Below are 21,580 nucleotides of genomic sequence, written 5' to 3'. Positions count from 1 at the left end.
TGACCCAAAATCACAAGTAACAAGGACTAAAATGGATAAATGGGATTGGTTCAAACTAAAAGGCATCTGCACAGCAACAGAAACAATTAATAAGGAGAGCACCCATGAGCTGGGAGAAAACATTTACAAATCATACATCAGATAAGGGGCTACTATTCAAAACATAAAAAAAAATCAGACTACTCTGTAACAAGATAGCAAAAAACGCTTTTAAAATATAGGCAAAGGATTTGAAGACATTTCTCAAAAGAAAACACAGGAATGGCCAACAGATATGTGAAGAAATGTTCAACATTTTCTAATCATCAGATGAATGCAAATTAAAACCACAATAAATTATTACAACTTTTAGATTGACTATTATCAAAAAGCTGAAAGATAAGTGTTGGTGAAGAAGTGGGGAAAAGGGAACCCTTATATACACACTGTTGGTGATTTTACAAATGAGTACAGCTATTTTTCAAAAAAAAGTATGGAATTTCTTCTAAAAACTGAAAACAGAATCACGGTATGACCCAGCAATCCCACTACTGGGATATGCCCAAAGGAATGAAAATCAGTATGGCGAAGAGTTGTCTGCATTCCTACATTCATTGCACCATTATTCACAATAGTGTATCCACCAAATGGGTTAAAAAATGTGATATATGTAAATTATGGAATACGATTTGGCCTTAAAAAAAAAAAACTAGGAAATTCTACCGTTTGTGACACAAATGAACCTATACAATCCAGAAAAACAGAAAGAAATACTGTCAGATCTCACTTATACATGGAATCTATAAAATTGAAACTCACAGAAGTAGAGAGTAAAATGGTAATTATCAGAGGCTGGTGGGTGGGGGGAAAAAGACATTGGTCAATAAGTACAAAGTTACAGTCAAAAGAAAGAATTTCTGGTGTTCTATTGCACAGCAGTGATGATGGTTAATAATGTATTTATAGCTCAAAATAGGTAAAAAGAGAGGATTTTAAATGTTCTCATCACAAAGAAATGATATTTAAGGTGATGGCTATTCAAATTATCCTGATTTGATCATTCTACAATGTATATACATGTATCAAAACATCACTTTGTGCCCCGTAGACATATATTCACTTAAAAAGTTAAAAAACATTTGTGCACACATACAAAAAGGTACTCAGCACATACCTATTATGCCACATTTTAAATACACAAAATGTAAAACACCAATTTCTGACTGCTTTCCATATATTTCCTACTCTAAGGTCAGGATATTTTACATGGACTTTTTGGTTTACAAGACCAGTATGATGGGAATCAAGGTGGCCTATGTTTTCATATGTAATTCCACCTAGCGAATAGAACCTTGAAACCCTGGATCAAAACACTGGAGATCTGACTATAGCACATATGCTACTTAATTAGCCATGGAACCACATATATGTTACATGACCTCCTTGTGATCTGGGTCACTCATCTGTAATGGTAGGGGATGCAGTAAATTCATGGCCATATTTTTCAAGATTCTTTTCACTTATAAGTGCATATAAGGCTCTCTGTTTTCCACCATAATAAGTTAAATAGTCGTCATGTGTATTTTAAGAAAATAAACACAAAACTCAGCTTTGCATTATTTACCTTAATAGAATCATGACAAGACTGGTTGAGGGCTATATAGCACCAAAAGAGAAGCAATTTCATTTTTCTATTATAGCAGTAAAAATCTTTAGTAAACAAATGAGAAGTTTTTCTTCATTTGTCCTAAAAAAAAGACTTAGAGTATGCATGAAGTCTACAGCAAGCACAGTGGCTGTCAGCACATTTTAATTACATTTACTTTCCATAAATTGAATTCTAGGGATGCATAAATGGACAATTTCTCTGTGGCTTTCCCTGACAGATAGGGTGATCACACAATTTAATGTGCAAACTGAGACACTTTCGAAAGTAAAAAGGGGGCATTCTAAACAATTACACCAAGAACACAAGCATAAACTGGGGCTATTCCATGTAAACCAAGGTACATGTTTACCCTCCTGCTGGAGAGTTACAACATTAGTATAGCCAACTTAACACAATTAAACACTAGGGTACAAAAAAAATCACATCAGGCTTAATAAGCCTCCTTTAACTCTCAAAGATGTGCACTGCAGTCTAGTGAAGCTTCCATAGAATAATGGCATTCTGGTTTGTTTGATCCTATAGTTGGAAGATGGAAGAGCCAATGCAGGGTTTGGAGGAATGAGTGGGATTAAGATAGACCAAGAACAAATAATCTGATAAAAAAAAAGCAATACTAAAACATGTTATAGTAAGCCTACAAAATAATTCTACTGATTAATATGAAGTACAATGAGAAAACAGAGAAAATAAAGAACTCATATTCTATAGTATCAAGGTATGCTGCATGGACGAACACAGGGTATGCTGAGTTGGGTCTTGTCAGGCTATGGAAGCACTACTGCAGGGATCCTGTTTCCATTTCAAGCAGGCGAAGTTATAACGCAAGGTCCAGTTTAATGTAAGCCTGTTTGGTTTAGGAAAAAGTAATGCCTCTTACAATGGCAAAGTTTTGAGGCTTCCATTCACAGATAAGAAATACAAGGAAATTCTAGAGTTTTCTCAAATAATTCTTATTTCAACATCCCTGTCACAGCCTAATTTCAGAAATCATAATTCGCACATGGACAATTCCACTGGCCTTCTTATCTACCATGTTGCCCCTATAACCAAGTAATCTTTCAATTGGTTATGATAGTAAGTTTTCCAAATATTAAATCTGAGCTTGTCAATGTTCTGCTTAAAATTAATTATTGGTTCTTCAGGCTCCACAAGATAAAGTCCATTTGCCTCCAGTTCCATCCCACAAATCACATCTTCAACTCCCATCCCACATTTACATTCTAGAAATACAGTCAGCCCTCTGTATCCATGGATTCTGCATCTGTAAGATTCAACCAACTGTGGATCAAAAATATTCAGAGAAAAAATTGTGTCTGTACTTAACATGGACAGATTACTTTCCTTGCCATTATTCTTTAAACAATGCAGTGTAACAATTATTTATGTAGCATTGACATTTACATTAGGTATTATAAATAATCTAGAGATGACTTAAAGTATACAGAATGATGTACATAGGTTATATGCAAATATTATGCCATTCTGTATCAGGGACATGAGCATCCACAGACTTTAGTATGTACGGTCGGTCCTGGAACAAATCCCCTATAGATACCAAGGAATAACCATACTTTAATTCTCAGAAAACGGCTGGGCACAGTGGCTCACGCCTGTAATCCCAGCACTTTGGGAGGCCGAGGTGGGCAGATCACCCAAGGTCAGGAGTTTGAGACCAGTCTGACCAGTATGATGAAACCCTGTCTCTACTAGAAGTACAAAAATTATCTGGGTGTGGTGGTATGTGCCTGTTATCCCAGCTACTTGGGAGGCTGAGACAGTAGAACTGCTTGAACCTGGGAGGCAGAGGTTGCAGAGAGCTGAGATTGCGCCATTGCACTCCAGCGTGGGCAATAAGAGCAAAACTCTGTCTCAAAAAAAAAAAAAAGTTCTGAGAAAACATGACAAGATTTCAAACTTTAGTGCTTGGACTATCACCTTTTCTCTCCTTTCCTTGTAAAGCATATAACTACTGTAAATATTTCCAAAGGATGTCTACCTCCACCACCTTAAAAAAATGAACTTGTTTGGATAGAGTGTTTTATCCTACTTTTCTAAACTGTGAACATAGTGTTATTAAGAAATGTCATTGAAGTGTTGTCTTAGCTCGGGCTGCTAAAACAAACTAGATTGAGTAGCTAAATAACATTTATTTCTCACAGTTCTGGAAGCTGTAAAGCCCAGGAGCAAGGTGTCAGCAGACTCAGTTCTGATGGGGACCCTCTTCCTGGTTTGCAGATGGCCACCTATTCATTGCATCCTCACATGGGCATCACGGGCATCACAGAGAGTACTGAGAGAGGAACAAGCTGTCATTGTTTTTTTTTTTTTTTTTTTGTTAAGGGCTAATCCAATTCATAAAGTCTCAACCCTCATGAACTAATTACCTTCCAAAGGCCCAACCTCCTAAATATAATCACACTGGGGGTTAGGATTTCAACAAAAGAATTTGGGGGGGGCACAAACAGTCTATAACAGTCTAATTACCTTCCAAAGGCCCAACCTCCTAATATAATCACACTGGGGGTTAGGATTTCAACATATGAATTTGGGGAGGGGGGAACGAACAGTCTATAACACGTTTATTAAATAAATCTTTTTTTTCAACCTGTTATTTTAGAAGAAGTGTTTTTTAAAAAGGAGAAGAGACACAAACATGAAGAGTGAGCAATGTATACAGGCTTATTTGCATTCGAAAAACCATGGGAGCTGTGATAAGGATCCGTGCTAAGAGAGGACATGTGTCTGCTATAAACCATAAACCCCTGGTAAAAGTTTTAGCATAAAATCCCAGGCAGTCTATACCTTTATTAATGTTCTAGCATTGATGCCCCTGTACCTCTCTGGAGAGCTAAGCCAAGGGACTCCAACTTCCTTGCATAAGTGGAAGAAGAAAGTCTTACTGCAAAGGTCCCTGACACACTAGATAGGAACCTGCAGTGGAAGAGTCCAGGAGAGACTGAGAGATTCCAGTAAAGTTCTCTAGCCTGTTAAAGGAAGCAAACGTACATACTGCCTGAACCGAGGATGTATGCGTGATTATTACTTTCTCTCAGTACCACCTATTCTTTGACATCCCAGACTTCAGGATTTTATCTTTAACTTCGAATACTCCCCTTTTTCTGGTTAGCCCTTACTATACCTTCAAGATTCAGCAGACTGACCACCTCCACTAGGAAGGAGTTTTTGAACACTCTAGACTGGAAAACGTTTGCTTCCAACCTGCTTCTCACCCATCCTATCAAAATTCTACTGCAGCACTATTGACAGTGTATCGGGATAATCTGATTACAAGTATACTTACTCGAAAAGACAGGAAAGTCTTAGAGTCAGAAACTGGGTCTCATTCAGTTTGCATTTCTCAACCTGTAATACTTATTAGAGTGTCTCGCATATGCATAACAAATGTTTGTTAGCTGAATAGTTAACAGTTTTGAGGTTTCGATTTTGTCAAAAAAGATCAATCAGCACCAAGTATATACTTTAAGGCTAATTTCTGAAGTCTCTATTCCTTTCTCAAATTCTTAATGGAGAAAATGACTAAAGTATTATTCTTCAAAGAACATTGTAATTGGTTCTTTTATTACTGTAATTAGATTTTCCATCCTTCAATGCAGCTGGCATACAACCATTACATTATTTTTCTAAATCGCCTTATGATTTTCTGTCAAAATTTTTTAATAGCTTACCATTATCTATATATCAAGGCTCAAATTTCTTACCTAGAAATTAAAGATTCTTCATAGGTTGACCCCAAACAACCTAAATCTGATGACTGCTGTGACATTTTCTCCTCATTTAGAGCACTCCCCAGGTACACTGGATGCAGTGCTTTTGTTGATCATGAGTGTGCTTTTATTTACCCTCAGGTTGCTTCAAAGAGTATCTGAAAGCAGTTTAACTTCAGGTACTCTGGTCAAGTCAATGTATAGAACGATGACTGAGTTCACTCTCTGAACAATGAAAAGCTTTTCTGATGCACCTTGGGCAAGGATTTTGAATCTTTTAATTAAACATTTCAAGCCTGGTTGTAATAATAGTGCTTTCCTCACAAAGCTGTCTTGAATATTGATATTTTCTTGATTAACTAGACTATAGGTTTTCAAGCCAGATCAATGATATCCCTACAGATGGGACATTTTTTCCATATAAACCAAAACAGTGTTATATCCAGAAAATGCAGGTATGTGTTATTTTTTCTTCCCCATATAGATACAGCAAAGGACAGGAAGAGCAAACATGCATGTATTTATATTTCCCTATATCAAAAGCAAGTGGAAAGGAGAGTTGAATGGAATTTTAAAAAGCACACCCTTTTGGGAAGTTTTTATTTTTTAAACAATTTTATTCAATTTATCTTTGCTGAAATTAAATTCTTTGAGGAGAAGAGTAAGAACTATTAGTAAATAACATTACATAAAATCAGGGTCTGTATAAATAGCATGGACATTGTAAAACCTACTAGAGGTAATTATGGTGTCCAAATCTCTCACATTCTCAGGATATGAAGATATTTTAGGGAATTCAAGTGTATTCCTTTTGAATTACAGGGGTTATAAGGAATGGAAAGAGCCATTGTTTGGGGTTTAAAATGGCCATAATACCTAGCATAGCATCTCCAACACACTAGGTGTTTAGTGTAAAATGAAAAATAAAAGTATGACATATCATATTCAGAAACAATTGCTATTTGGAGGTAAATTTTGAAAGGATACTCCAAATTTATTATATAAATGTTGCTTGGTACACAACTGAAAACATCCCAAAATGTACTGCTGAAGTCCTACTCAAATAGTACCAAGTATTTTTTACTCTGGCTAAAAATTCTCTAACATACATAATGCCCTGCTAAAGTTGTATACCTGAAAGAACACTAACCACTCATTCCTTCCCTTTCCATGGAAAATGAGTTACGATAACTCAGAATCTGTATCCTCTTTCTTCAGTCACGCCCACCAGTGACCAAGTTGACAAAAGACAGATAATTTTCTAAGCCACTTTGGAACTGATTGACTGTGATAAAGATATGCTCTGGTCCCAGGAGATTAGTCTATCTTTACTTGTGATCATTTCTTAATAGCAACTATTTTCTTTTTCATCAAAATGATTTGTTTTAATCTAAGAACACTTCTTGCTTGAATTTAGCCATGAAATAAGTCTTAGTTGCATAGTGTCATTGAAAGTGATACATACACTTGGCTGCCATGTCTCGGAAAATTAGATCTGGCTGTTTGCAGTAGTTTTGGTGTATTATTTTCCCCAAAGTTTAGTGGTTTAAAACTCTCTTCACTTTTTATTGCCCAGTTATAATAGGTGGCCATCAGACTTGCTGTGGTGTAATCCTTAGGTCTAGCAATCTGGTGTAATATACATAGTTTACATTAATTATCTCCTTTCCACCTTCTGGGAGAATAGAGAGCATTTTGATTGCAATTTTTGCACTTTGTCATTAACACTCAGGTTTCTAGATCTGCACTGGACCATTTTATCATGCCAAATAAGAATGTTAAACATGTTACTGTGTGAGATTACTTAAAGTGTATTTCTTGCAATGCAGTAAGTTTGCTTCATAAGTTGATCACCTCATCACCCCCAGGTTGACTTAAAGTGATAAGCAACGCTATTCGTTATTTTGCTTAAACATAATCCATATCCATGAGCATCACAGTAAATCTTTAGTCTTGGATAAAATATTTGTTCAATAATAATTTCCTCTCTAAAATAATTCCCTTTATTCAAATGAATGCTTTACAAAATATCAGAATCTTCAGGGTCAATCTTATAGGCATCTAAAACCTCTAGTAGAAATAGATAACAGAATTAAATTGTAATCAATATAATTTGGCTTACATATTCCTATTTCCTAATATGTGTCAAGACGTTCTGATCCCGTTGTTCACACTGAGAGTTATATACATCGACATGTATGTCCACAGGGGAAGGTACATAGCAGATTCAGGAAGGAACCTAGTATCATCTTATTTCTACTCCATGCGTCTGGATTTTAGTATGCCACTTTCTGTTACGAAACAGCACGGTAACCATAGAGTTTTAACTAGAAATGGGTAAACAGAGGGTCATGGACACAACAGAAACATCTACTTCCAGCTACTAACAGAGGAGATGGATAGAGAGTGAGTACTATAGGATTCCATCTTCTTTAATTTAAATGGAACTTTCTGAGATACCTAGGCTCATCGCCTAACACAAAGCAAAAAATTACATGTATCTCTTTTCTTCATTACCTATTTAATTGTCACTAAAAATATATTGATCTGACATGCACAGACCTGTAATGAGCAGTAACATCATTCTGGTTTTACAGTCATGACTTCAACTAGAAGCAAAACATGTATTTTTGTTTTTTTTGAGTCAGGGTCTCACACTATTGCCCAGACTGGAGTGCTGTGGATAACGGCTAAACTGAAGCCTTGACCTCCAAGGCTCCAGCTGTCCTCTCCCCTTGGCCTCCCAAGTAGCTGGGCATGCACAACCACATCCTGCTAATTTTTGTTGTTGTTGTTGTTTCTAGAGATGGGGTCTCGCTATGTTACCCAGAATGGTCTCAAACTTCTAGGCTCAAGCAATCCTCTTCCCAGGCCTCCCAACGTGCTGAGATTATTGGCATAAGCCCCTGTGCCCAGCCCAAAACATTTCTTAAAAACACAGATGCTATTACCATTGTGGACAATAATAATTACAGATATAGGCACTATCACATGTAATATTTCTGGCTAAGGAATATACAGAATGAAGAAAAATTTTATAATCTAAGTAATTTCAGGATGCTCTATTATATGTGTGTTATTCTTACATAAGTCCTCAATACATAGTTTCTTTCTCCATCTTCAGTTTCTGCATTCTTACAATGCTGTAATTCAAAATAAAATCCTCCTATTCATGTAAGGTCAGAATGTCATTTGCAGAGAAGCCCTACAACCAAATCTGGAATTCTCTGCATTAATAAGAAATTTTATCTGGCAAATGAGTCATCAAACCGAGACTCCTGGTAAGCAGATAAACTTAACCCTTGTCTTGGGGCCTATAAAAAGGGTGTTTCTCCTCTGGCAGGGATGGATTAGGTTGCCACAGCCTCTAAGGTAGTAAGCTTTTTATATCCATAGCAACATCTCCCAAGTCACTTCAAAGCACTGAGTTTATCTATTTTCTCTTGTTGCACAGCACTATAAAAAAGATTGCTGGTCTCTAAGAAGGAGAAACAGAGATGCGAATTCCCCTTTTGAAGGCTTCTCCAAAATGATCTAGGAAATAGCCTGCTAACACAGGCGGATGCCCAGAAATCTTTTCCTTCTCTTTGCTTCTTTTTCTGATACTTAGCTTGCACTGCATTTGTTCCAAAATCTCAACATGTAAGTGGTTATCTTGGCACTCAACAAACAGAACACTGTTGTTATATACAAAAAAGCAAGGAGTGGTGTATGTTGACATATTTGTGTGTAACTGAATGATTTAATATATATAAATGAATATGTGTGTCATGTTACTTTCTAGAATTTTATATCAATTTAAGCTTACCATATCCCTTTGAGGCACACAGGCACAGGCAAAAAAAGGTAGTGAAACTTGCTATGTAAGTATTACAATGCCTCAGTTATACAGCTGATGTTGGAAATGAACAGTATTGCTTTTACTATTTCTTCTTCAAGAAAGTAAGATTTATTATTGTCAAGTTTACAATGGCAATGGCATATAAGACAAGCTTTAGGTATTCTCATGTTTTAGCTCTTGACTTTTGCAAGTAACTTAGAACTTGGAAGAGGCAGGTCCCAAAAGTTATATAAAATACCAATTAAGGAAATGAGAGGGAGATATTATATGAACCGCACAATTTTTACCTAAACACAACATCCATCCTACTGAAGATCCTCTGTTATATATAAATACTGAAGGTATTTATAGTTAAATAATCATATATAATCTTATATTAATGGATATATAACCATTTAAAATATAATTATATATAAGCATATAATAGTAGATATAATAATGAGTATTTCCAGGTACTGACAAAATAAAAAGTTTCTCAATAGATAAGATCTGTGACAACAGAATAAGCCTTGTTAAGTTAAAGCAAATACTTCGTGTTTGCTAACATTTGATAAGAGTTTGTTACAAAAAGATTCTTCTGTATTTGTAACTACTCATTCATTTAATAAATATTTATAGAGTGCTCACTATGTGTCAGGTATTAAGTGCTGAGAACACAGCAGAGAACAAATATGCACAATTCTCTGTCCATGTGAAGTTTATAGTATATTGAGTGAATATGTAATAGAAACAAATATCTTAAATATATAGTATGTCAGATGGTGACAAGAAAATTGAGCAGGGGAAGATACAAGGATGGCTCAACCAAGGGACTCAAGAGGCAGAGTGAGGGGTGCTGCTTTAACTATGGTGTTCACAGAAGACCTCAACACGAGCTGTAATTTCATTAGGGAAAAAAAACTCTATTATTCCATTTTCTCAAAGAGGAATTATATATAAATAACTGCTGAGTAATCTATCCAAAAGAAGTTGAATCCATTCTGAAGAGGCAAGTTACAGTATTTATTACAATAGTCTGAACCATTCTATGGTCACCTGTAAATCTGTCTCTTCTATTAGACTGAAGGCTGTTTGAGTTCATGGACTTGGTCTCGAAATCATAGCATACCGATTTAAACAGAACAGATATTCAGCAAAAGTTTGTTAAGTGGACTGGAAGAAGATACCTAGCAGCTTCTATAGTGTATCTAAGAAGAGGAAGTTTGCCTGTGGAACTCTAACATGAACTTTTGCCTAATCTTAGAGTAACATATCCTTCCATAAGCACAATGCCCATACTAGGATTAGCAAGGGTAGAACATATCCTTCCTTTGTTCTCCACACCAAGGCAAGGTACAAAAATAGTTAGCTGGGTTGTGTATCTCACTCTCTGTTGGATTCCACTATTAAATATCGATATATTTAATATATATTGGTTCCCCGGTAATAAGGGTAGTTCCGGACCTCACCTGGGAAATACTTCACATGTAAGAGGTTCTCAGTTTGCTTCAAGGTTCTGATATTGAGAGGTCTTGTAAAATTAAAGTATGTCCAAAAACACCCACAATGCTATGTTGAAAGTCCATGAACCTGGGTAATAAACTGTCACTAATTTGAGAGATTTCTAAGACATACTTTAATTTTTAAGTGATATTACCCCACAAAATATATTAGATTTAGTTGCACAAGAGTGTATTACTATTACTACCACTACTACTCCCAATTTTTAAAATAAGAATTTCCTATGAGTCAGGCACTGAAGTAAGTGCTTTACCGCATAATGCTGTTATAGGTAGGTTAGTATTCTTTACAGATGAGGAAATCAAGGCTTAAGGAACTTAAAAATCTTTCTACTGTCACACAGCTAAAAAGAGTGCCAGGTCTATTCAGAGCACCTGAATACCTAACTTCTAATTACAGTGCTTTAAAGATTAACATTTTATTAAATCTTAAGGTGGTATTATTACTTTCAATAATAAGCATTTTCATTATCATAATTGGTAGAGTCAAGCAAGATGCTAAAGCACCTGGACACCTGTCACAGGAGAATTAACATGGCATCAAGAATGCTAGCAAGAGTCCTGCAGGGAGTTCGGCATGCCAGCTAAGGTTTAGCATAATGTCCTTTGGAATTTGCATTGTTATTGGAAATGCATTTATTCATTAAATAAATATTTCTTGAATACATAACAATTGGAGACAATAAAAAATTTAAAGCAAATGTACATTTAAGATATATGATATGAATTTTAGCAAGATAATGGACTGAAGGGAGCAAGCAGAGGCTAACAAAGTAACCCAAGTGAGAAATGACAAATGTTTTGAACTAACATAGTGGCAGCAAGACTGCAAAGATAAAAGTGAGCATAGGAGAAAGATCTGGAGAATTTCAAGGAACTATGACCAATTGTCTAGGCATGGTAGAGTAAAGTATAAAGTTACTCTTAAGTTTCTGCCAGGCAGGTGGATGGTAGCACCACTGAATGAGAAAGGAAATACAAAAAGACAAAATGAGATTCTTGTGAGAACAGTGATGAATTTTGTTTTAGACAATATAATGAAGTTCCTCTGGTCTTCCAGTTAGCAAGTAGAAAAACTGCTTTGGAGTTTAGGATTAAAGGTATAAATTAGGAGCTAATGAATGGCACAGAAGTGGTAAGTGAAGGCCATAGAAACAAGATAAAGAAGTGAAAGGCAGGTATGTCAGAATGTCAGCACAGGCAGTGCCCACAAGAAAATGAAGAAGACCAGGACGGAGCCGGCCAGGCAAGAAGGAGAGGCAGGAATACATAGGTCAGTACTTCTAGAGTTAATCCTGATAAAAATGTATCTAGTGGAAGTTCTACATTTAATAGCGTCTTACTATACTTTGAAATTTATTCCTCGCGAAAGTGGAAAAGTTGAGAGCATCTGGGCTGTCTCCATAGTTTAAACACCATCAAATGTCTAGCTAACATTTTCTACCAGGCTTAATTTTCATGTAAAACAGTTGTCTAAATATGCAGCAGAAACTTACAATTTGAAATTTCCCAAGGAAACATTTTCAAGGTGGGAGAGTCCATAAAAGGCATTGTTTTTTTGCCTAAGTACTAAGAAACACTTGCCTTTATTCTATATTACTGTGAGCCACGTCACAGAAAGATTACACTTGTTCTATGGTAATAGCATATTTGAAACAGTGTATATATATTTTCTCAAGGCAGTGTTGTGTTTTGAAATAATTTTAGATTTATAAAAAAGTTCCAAAAATAATACAAGGCATATACTCTTCATCCAGTTTTCAGCAGTGTTAACATCTTGTCTAAACATCGTACATCGGATACACCTACGACTGACACTGGTCACTACTATTAACCATACTTTCACGTTTATTCACATTTCAACAGCTTTCAACTAGTGTCCTATTTTTCCACTACACAATTGAAATCAGGTTACCATACCGCATTTAGTTGCCATGTCTTCTTCATCTCCTCTGGCCGTAACAATTTCTCAGTCTTTCTTTGTTGGCCTTAAAAATGTTGATCGGGCATTTTATGGGATATTCTTCAATTTGGAGTTCTTTGATTATTTTAAAGGGTAAATAATGGGTTTTAGAGAGCCCCACAAGTGCCTTTCTCAACTTACATCCATAGGAGGGTGTTATCAGTATGATATAATGACGTTACTTTTGTTCACTTGATTAACGTGGTATCTGCCAGGTTTCTCCACTATAAAGTTATTTTTTCCTTTTCACAGTACATTTTTACACAAACACACACATATGTTTTCCTTTAAAGAGATAATACTAGGAAGATTTCTCTTGGAGTACTATCATGGTTTATCCTGCAACCCCATGACTCAGATCTTCTTATGAGGCTGAGTAATTAGTCCAATCAATTACTAAGCCTTAAAGTTTATTTTCAATTGAGGAGAAAGTTCATATTTAGTATGAACATAAAACAAATCCACTAATACATTACAAAAAAATGTACACCTAAATCCAATACTGATAATTAGAGGATATAATAAAATATTCTAAGCTCATAGGGTTTGCTGAGTATAAAGATACGTATCTACCTGAGAAATGCCATGCAGAAATTAAATACAAAGACGAACAAAGTCCTAATGGTCAAGAGTCAAGAACTTCAATTTGGACATAATCAAATAATATAGAAATGAAATGTCTTAAAAATATGTAAACGACAATTCAGTACTTACCCAGCCTATTAAGAAAAATAAAAAAGAACAATATGTGATAAACCTGTGGCCTTTAGTAGTATTAACTTCATAGTCATTCGTGTGTATGTGTATACATATATATACATACATACATATATATACATATATATGTTTATATATATGTATATATGTGTACATATATATACATATATATATATAGAGAGAGAGAGAGAGTAGGCATTTGCCCTCATTCATAGAATCTATTCACCATCCTGCATTATTTGATTTAAAAACTGCTTAAGAAATAACATGGCAAAATATATGGGGGCTAAAATGTATTGAGATTGTAACAAATAAAGCTAGTATTGGTTTAAATCTCTAAAGCATTCAGATTGAAATTAATGGGAACTTTTCTGCTCAAATTTTGTCTAATATATAGTCTACATTTAAAATTGGAGTAAATGATTCTGTTGCCACATAATACTAGTAAATATACTAAAGAGACCTATCCTGTTATTCTTGGGACCTCATAATTTTGATGTATTTCTCCTTTATTGTAAAGAATGTGCATCTTATATTTTTAGATGTTTAGAGAAACAGCTTTTAATGTTTTTCACCAAATCCCAGGGTTTAGATCTCAAGTGTGTATCACAGCATCCGAAAATATATGTGTCCTTTGAAGACTCAGATGTATCAGATGGCATCCTGATAATGTATTATTCATGACTCAGTTACAGATAAACAACGTGGCAACATGAAAGCAAGCCTTAAAAAGTCCCATGTATCAGAGAATCCCTGTGCAGAAGAATAAATGTTAAGGGTGAATAAGTTTAAATTAGGTATTGGTACATGAACTAATAAGGTAATTTAGTGGAATTTTAAAAAATTAATCTCATGTTCTAGAGAGTAAACTCCTTTAGGATCAGGAGAGACCTAATTCAAATTCTATGAATTTCTAGCATATAGTTCTTTAACATATTAAATACAAATTTGCATTTCATTTACATTACAATTAACATTTTATTTTATGGTAAGATTCCTACTATAAAATATACTTTGATTATAAATTTATACTTACAATTTAATAAGTAGAAATATAAAATATATAATAATTTGATATGATTTATTAGATGGAGAAGAGCCATATAAAGATATGATACAGTCTATGTGTATTATCAGAAGCAATTTTAGAAAGTCTTCATGATCTCATAAAAGAAATTTTAGAAAGTCTTCATGATCTCATACTACCATAGGAGTATGGGCAGAGAGAAATTTTAATGTTGCTTTTCTCTTGCTATAACATCAAATAAAATACAATGTTGACCTTCCAAGTTAAATGTAAAGTCAAGTGGAAGCTCACAGATATTCTGTTTCCTCAGATTTAATATAACCACTTTGCCCACTTTTTTAATGGGGTTGTTTTTCTCTTATAATTTGTTTAAATTCCCTAAAGATGCTGAATATTAGACCTTTATCAGATGCCTAGGTTGCAAAAGCTTTCTCCCATTATGTAGGCTGTCTATTTACTCTATTTATAGTTTATTTTGCTGCACAGAAGCTCTTTAATTACATACCATTTGTCAATTTTTGCTTTTGTTGCAATTGTTTTTGGCATCTTCATCATGAAATCTTTGCCCGTGCCTATTTCTTGAATGGTATGGTCTACGTTTTCTTCTAGAGTATTAGTTTGGGGTGTTACATTGAAGTCTTTAATCTATCTTGAGTTGAATTTTGTATATAGCGTGAGGAAGTGGTCCAGATTCATTTTTTCTGCACATGGCTAGCCAGTTCTCCCAGCACCATTTATTAAATAGGGAATCTTTTCCCCATTGCTTGTTTTTGTCAGATTTGTCAAAAATCAGATGGTTGTAGGTGTCTGGTCTTATTTCTGGGTTCGCTGTTCTGTTCCTTGGGTCTATGTGTCTGTTCTTGTACTGTAGCCCTATAATAGTTTGAAGTTGGGTAATGTGATGCCTCTAAGCTTTGTTCTTTTTGCTTAGGATTGCCTTGGCTATCTGGACTCTTTTTTTGGTTCCATATGAATTACAAAATAGTTTTCTTCTAATTCTGTGAAGAATATGTTGGTAGTTTTATTACTCAAGTTATTCAATGGGAATAATACTGAATCTGTAAATTACTTTGGGCAGCATAGCCATTTTCATGATATTGATTCTTCCTATCCATGAGCATGGAATGTTTTCCATTTGTTTGTATCATCTCTAATTTCTTTGAGCAGTGGTTTATAGCTCCCTTTGAAGAAGTCCCTCACTTTCCTCCCTAGCTGAATTACTAGGTATTTTATTCTTTTTGTGGCAATTGTGAATAGGGAGTTCATTCATGATTTACTCTCAGCTTGCCTGTTGTTGGTTTATAAGAATGCCAGCGATTTTTGCACCTTGAAATTTTATCCTGAGACTTTGCAGATGCTGCTTATCAGCTTAAGAAGCTTTTAGGCTGAGATGATGGAGTTTTCTAGATATAGGATCATGTCATCTGCAAACAAAGATATTCCCTCTTGCTATTTGAGTAGCCTTTATTTCTTTCTCTTGCTTAACTGTCCTGCCTAGAACTTCCAATACTATGTTGAATAGGAGGGGTGAGGGTGAGAAAGAGCATCCTTGTCTTGTGATAAAAATAATTCTTAACTTTTAAGCCTCCCCATATAAGTTAGATGCTTCTTTACAACTTACTTTTCTTTGTCCAATCTAGTACAAAAGTAACTGGCTTTAAGTACTTCTCTTGGTCTTCATTTCTTTATAAGGGCTCTCATGCCATGTAATATTTGTATGAAATAAAATTTTATGCTTTGCTCATGTTAATCTATCTCAGGTCAATTTAATTCTCAAGGCCTAGCCAGGACCCTATGAGGACAGAGATGGAGTTTTATCCACTCCTACAAAGTGCTATCCACACTCTCTCTACATTATGGTACTTCTTGAAACACTCTTCTCCCCTTTGCTGCCTGATATAGTCTGGATGCTTGTCCCCTCCAAATCTCATGTTGAAACGTGATCCCCAATGTCTGAAGTGGAGCCTCATGGAAGGTGTTTGGGTCATGGGGGTGGATCCCTCATGAATGGCTAGGTGCCACCTTTGTTCTAATGAGTAAGTTCTCACTCTATTAGTTCACAAGAGAACTGGTTTATACAAAGACCCTGGCATCTTTCTTGCTCCCTTTCTGCCATGTGACAGGCCTGCTTCCCCTTTACCTTTTGCCATGAGTAAAAGCTTCCTGAGGGGTCATGAGAAGCCAAACAGGTTCTGATGCCATGCTTATAGAGCTAGCATAAGCATAAGCCAAATACAACACTTATCTTTATAAATTACCTAGCCTCAGGTATTCCCTTATAGCAACGCAAAATGGACTATTGCACTGTCTAGCTCCTATTTACTTATTATAGGTCTCAGCCTTCTCTAAAAAGCCTGTCTCCTAACTGTTACATTCCACTCTCCTGTGTGTTCTTGTAGTGCATAAAAGGTACCACACTTTCAGGGAGTACTTCTTATATGCAGAGTACTGCTGTCAAGTTATGAATAAGCAGACCGGAGCTCAGCTTCATGGGTTATACAGTCAAGTTGGCAAGGATGACTTTAGGCAAATAATTAGAAATAATTAGTAAAATGATTAAAATTTTTCAGAATGCCCTAAGGAAAAAATAAAGGAGGGTATGGAAATGTACAGTAGCTAACCCTAACCTGGAGTGGTAGTTAAGGACAGCCGCTCAAACTCTGCCATGCCCATTATTCTAAGTGAAGTAACTCAGAGATGGAAAACCAAATACTGCATTTTCTCATTTATATGTGAGAGCTAAGCCACGGATATGCAAACACATAGTGATATAATGGACACTGAAGACTCAGAAGAGGAGAGGGTGGGGGGGGGTTGAGGGATGAAAAACTACATATTGAGCAGAATGTTCACTGCTAAGGTAACAGGCACACTAAACTCTAAGACTTCAACAATGTACAATTTATCCACGTAACCAAAAACGACTTGTACCCTAAAACCTATTTTAACAAAAATTATATAAACACAAATAAATTCATGTCCAGACCACACACACAAAGAAATGAAATCCTCTGGTATGCAAGCAAAGAAAAGAAAAAATAAGATTCAAAGTAGAGGGGACAACATACTGTACATGAAAACACGTTAAAGCAGGAGAGAGGAGGAAATGTGGCATATTTTAGGATCAAGGAGAAACCCTGGTGCGGGATGGGGTGGGAGAACGCCTTGGCCCCAAGGCATGTCGGGGCCTGAGGCAGCACAGGCAGTGAACCACTGCACTGCTCTTCAAAAAAAAAAAAAAACTCACTGGACAGGGAAAATGTGGCACATATACCCCATGGAATATTATGCAGCCATCAAAAACGATGGGTTCATGTCCTTTGTAGGGACATGGATGAACCTGGAAACCATCATTCTCAGCAAACTGACACAAGAGCAGAAAATCAAACACTGCATGTTCTCACTCATAGGTGGGTGTTGAGCAATGAGAATGCATGGACACAGGGAGGGGAGCACTACACACTGGGGTCTGTTGGGGGGAAACAGGAGAGGGACAGTGGGGGTGGGGAGTTAGGGAGAGAGAACATGGGGAGAAATGCTAGATATAGGTGATGGGGAGGAAGGCAGCAAACCACACTGCCACGTGTGTACCTATGCAACAATCTTGCATGTTCTTCACATGTACTCCAAAACCTAAAATGCAATAAAAAAAAGAGCTCACTGTAGGCTGTGTGGAGGCCCCTAGCTGCCACCCCTTCAGGAGGCAGGACGTCATGCCACTGAGTCTGTGGTCTTTCCTGGCAACCTCTGGGCCAAGTCTACATTCCTCCTGAGCATCCTCTAGTCTGTGACTAATCACGTTGGAGTACAAGGTTGTTGCTATTTCTGTCCAATGCAGGGGTCCTCTAACAGCTAGTCTTGCTTCAAGACTCCACTGGATTGACCAGGACTGTCAAATTTGGTTGCAGATCATACCCTCTTCTTCCAGTTTGAGGCTCTCTCTAGATTTGGGCCTTGTTAAGATATGATTATTTGTTTCAAGGCTCAATAACAGAATACTGTATTACAGATGCTATTGGTTAGATGGAAGGCATTAGACTCACATAATTGCATCTTAGCTTTTAATCATGTCACTGGAGGTGCCGGGAAAAACAAAACATAGCTGTGAATATTTACAATTTTTTTTCCTAAGAAATATCAAATCAGTGATATCTGGATGAAATAAATCTCAATTAGCTCTTTTCTGCTTTCATTAAACAAATAATTATAGCAGTTTACTGCTAGAAATAGCACAATACACTTGATAGAGCTCAGCAAAGCTAAAACAGAGGTAAGAAATGTTCACAAAATTATTTTGGTGAGTTCGCAGATTGAGCTATTTGCCAATTGTGATAGTTAACAAGGTTTTACTTCAAAGGGAGAAAAGAATTTACTACTGTAACTTAGTAAATATATGCTAGAGTTTATGTTTAATAAATTTTTGTTAGAGCTGCCACTCTGGTATCTATCCCATCCTGCAAAATATGTATTACCCATGTAGTTTGAATACATAAGCCACGTGGATTGATCCCATAGCTGGCTCCCACCAAAGACAGTCAGGATTCTCTCATTTTCTTTTGCCAAAAGCAAGAGTGGTTTAATGGAGAGATCTTAAAGTTAAGTCCTACGATGGTGGGAGGTGATGTGTCTCCCCAACTCTATGACTTAATCCCCCTACATGTGAAGCGTAAAATGTTACTGCAGGTGGCGGCTGGACAATCAGGGAAACTAGTGTGAAGACAAAGCCTACACAGCAGAGCCAGGATAAATAAGAGAGAAAGAGCATGAGTTTGATAGAGCTCTGTCTCAAGGCTGCCCTTTATCACATGGTTATTGAGAGCAGATTGAAATGTGTTTTCTGTTACTTGCAGTATCAAAACCATTCTAATATACAAGACTGTTTTCCTGCTTTTCTTGATTTAAAATTACACAATTGATCATTCATCTCAGCTTAAAACTTATTGCCCCTGAATGGGGTCGGGGGGGAAAGGTCAATTGTCACTCAATGCTTCAGGTTTAATTTTGTAGCTCTTCATTAATCACAGACTTAAAAAACTCTGCATGCCATTTCAACAGCTTTCAAAAAATAAAACATAAACTTGTGTACTAACCAATTAATGCAATTAAAGATTTAGATGCTAGGTGACTATCAGTACTGGATACCTTGAAGAGCACATAATGCAAAGCAGTAGACTCTTCTCTGGTTTAAAAAAAAGTTGATATTCGCTTATATAAAAATTTGCAATGATACCAATGGGCCAAATCAAGGCCACATTTGCTTGTTTTGCCTATACAATATGTAAATAGACATAGTACAAAAATATATATAGCTCTTCATGGCAACAATCAACTAGAGATGAACAGCAGATAGTCACTTTCGGGCAAGAATGAGTTCCCAGTTTTGATTACCTTACACATGGTCCAGTTCACCCATTTCATTACCTTGCCACTAAGATGTTTAGATTTTTGTCCCCTGGTTTAAGTGTACATGTTAATGTTTTGGCAGCTAAGTACAGATTTATCCGATATATAGGGGGGAAAAAACCTGGCAGCAATTTAACAACAACAAAAAAGGCGCAAAAGTAAATGTCCATTTCAGCTGAGTGAAAAAAACCCACATTTTTCATAACCTTTGTAATAACCACCAACTACGTGTATGTATTACCTTTAAGTCAGTTTCTTCTATCTTCTTTTGGAGCATTTTAAGGCACTTAGTAAAGTCAGTGTGGTCTTGATCAGGAGTTGAAATAAGCTCACATCCCTATGTATTAAAGCAAAAGAAAAGGTAAGAATAAGAAGTAATTTCACCCTTACGAACAAGATCAAGACCCATAAAAGATAACGTATCAATAGACCATCCTATTATGCCTTTATTGTTCCCATATCATTAGAATCATTATCATTATCTTTTTAATTTCACATCATGGAACATTTCAGAAATGGTATTAGAGTGTTACAATAATGGACTGATTATGACAATCATTTTATTTAAGAAAAGTATAGATTATACTACATTAATGGGTCTTTTAAAAATACTGATGTGATTACATTCAAGATTAACATAAGGACTTTGATACAAGTATAATAAATTATATTGTCAGTTCAATTACCTGAAATTAAAATGAAACTATTTGATGAAACTTTGAAGTTCTTTAAGCAGAACTGATGAGTTTGTTTACATGAATGAAGAAAACTAATATTAACATTGAATAATAAAACTTTACATTTTAAGTAAAATCAAGTCAGCAGTCCTACAATATTCTTTTATAAAAGCTTCTTTCTCCCTTGTGAGACACAGAACAAAGAGCTATGTCTGCGTAAATATGGCTCCTGGATTATCTTTTCGACATAATGAAGTAAATTTATAAGTTCTTTGCCTTCTCTACAAGATAACTTACCCAGTGAAAAACAATGAAATATATTTATAAGTATGAAGCCACAAAAGTGCCAGTTTGTTGGCACTAGTGAACTTACATGGCTAAAGAAACCATATTTTTGAAATGACACCTTTTCCTCCAATGTCATACAGAGGCAAAGGTACATAAAGTAAGCATGATGGGACTTCAGACTTCTTAATTCAGGAATAAAACAATTCTTGGACTCTGACAAACAGCTGAGTAAGGGAAAGTTAAATATAATCTAGTATATAAAGTTGCCATTCAAAGAGTTTTCAAGGATACAAAACACCCATACTGCCTCTTAAATTATTCTAAGAACCATTCTCGGTAGATTTAAAGGTTCTTCTTTTACTTCAAGGTCTCTTTAAATGTGTCAAGCTCAACCTGTGCTTCATTCATTTATGACTCTTCTACAATATAGTGACCAATGAAAAAATTAATTTCTCATCATTCAGAAATACATTATGCTCTAAAAGATATATATGTCATCTTTACATGATCATTGACATATACTTTCCTGATCCTACAAGAACAATGAAATTTACTATAATCACCAAGCAAGGACGTAAAGAAGTGACCCTTCTCAGATTAGCACTCCTAATAAGGAAGATAGCTGCATATGCCAGGGCATGCAGGAATATTAGCAGGGCTGAACAGACTGCCACCAAAGCAAAAATCTTTACACTGAAAGTTCCTCAAGGGTAGGTTCATTCATTATTGTTTCCAGTACCAGGCACCAGTTTGTTGCATAGTAAATGTTCAATAAACGTTTAAAGAATATTT

The 21,580-nt window shown here is 35.8% G+C and overlaps 1 protein-coding gene across 7 annotated transcripts in view; it reads right to left on the bottom strand.

Annotated features, from left to right (window-relative positions):
* TPK1 (thiamin pyrophosphokinase 1) overlaps window positions 1–21,580 on the bottom strand; it is a 380,490-nt gene that overhangs the window by 154,979 nt on the left and 203,931 nt on the right. For all 7 annotated transcript variants that reach the window (XM_074378961.1, XM_010340431.3, XM_074378962.1 and 4 more), the window contains one exon: window positions 20,065–20,160. In XM_074378961.1, coding sequence (XP_074235062.1) covers window positions 20,065–20,160 — 96 coding nt within the window. The remainder of the gene's footprint in view (window positions 1–20,064; window positions 20,161–21,580) is intronic.

The sequence above is a fragment of the Saimiri boliviensis genome, chromosome 10, assembly GCF_048565385.1.
Source record: "Saimiri boliviensis isolate mSaiBol1 chromosome 10, mSaiBol1.pri, whole genome shotgun sequence".
NCBI classification, from domain to species: Eukaryota; Metazoa; Chordata; class Mammalia; order Primates; family Cebidae; genus Saimiri; species Saimiri boliviensis.
Note: the sequence above shows the minus strand (reverse complement) of the source record. Positions and strands in the feature narration are given on the sequence as shown.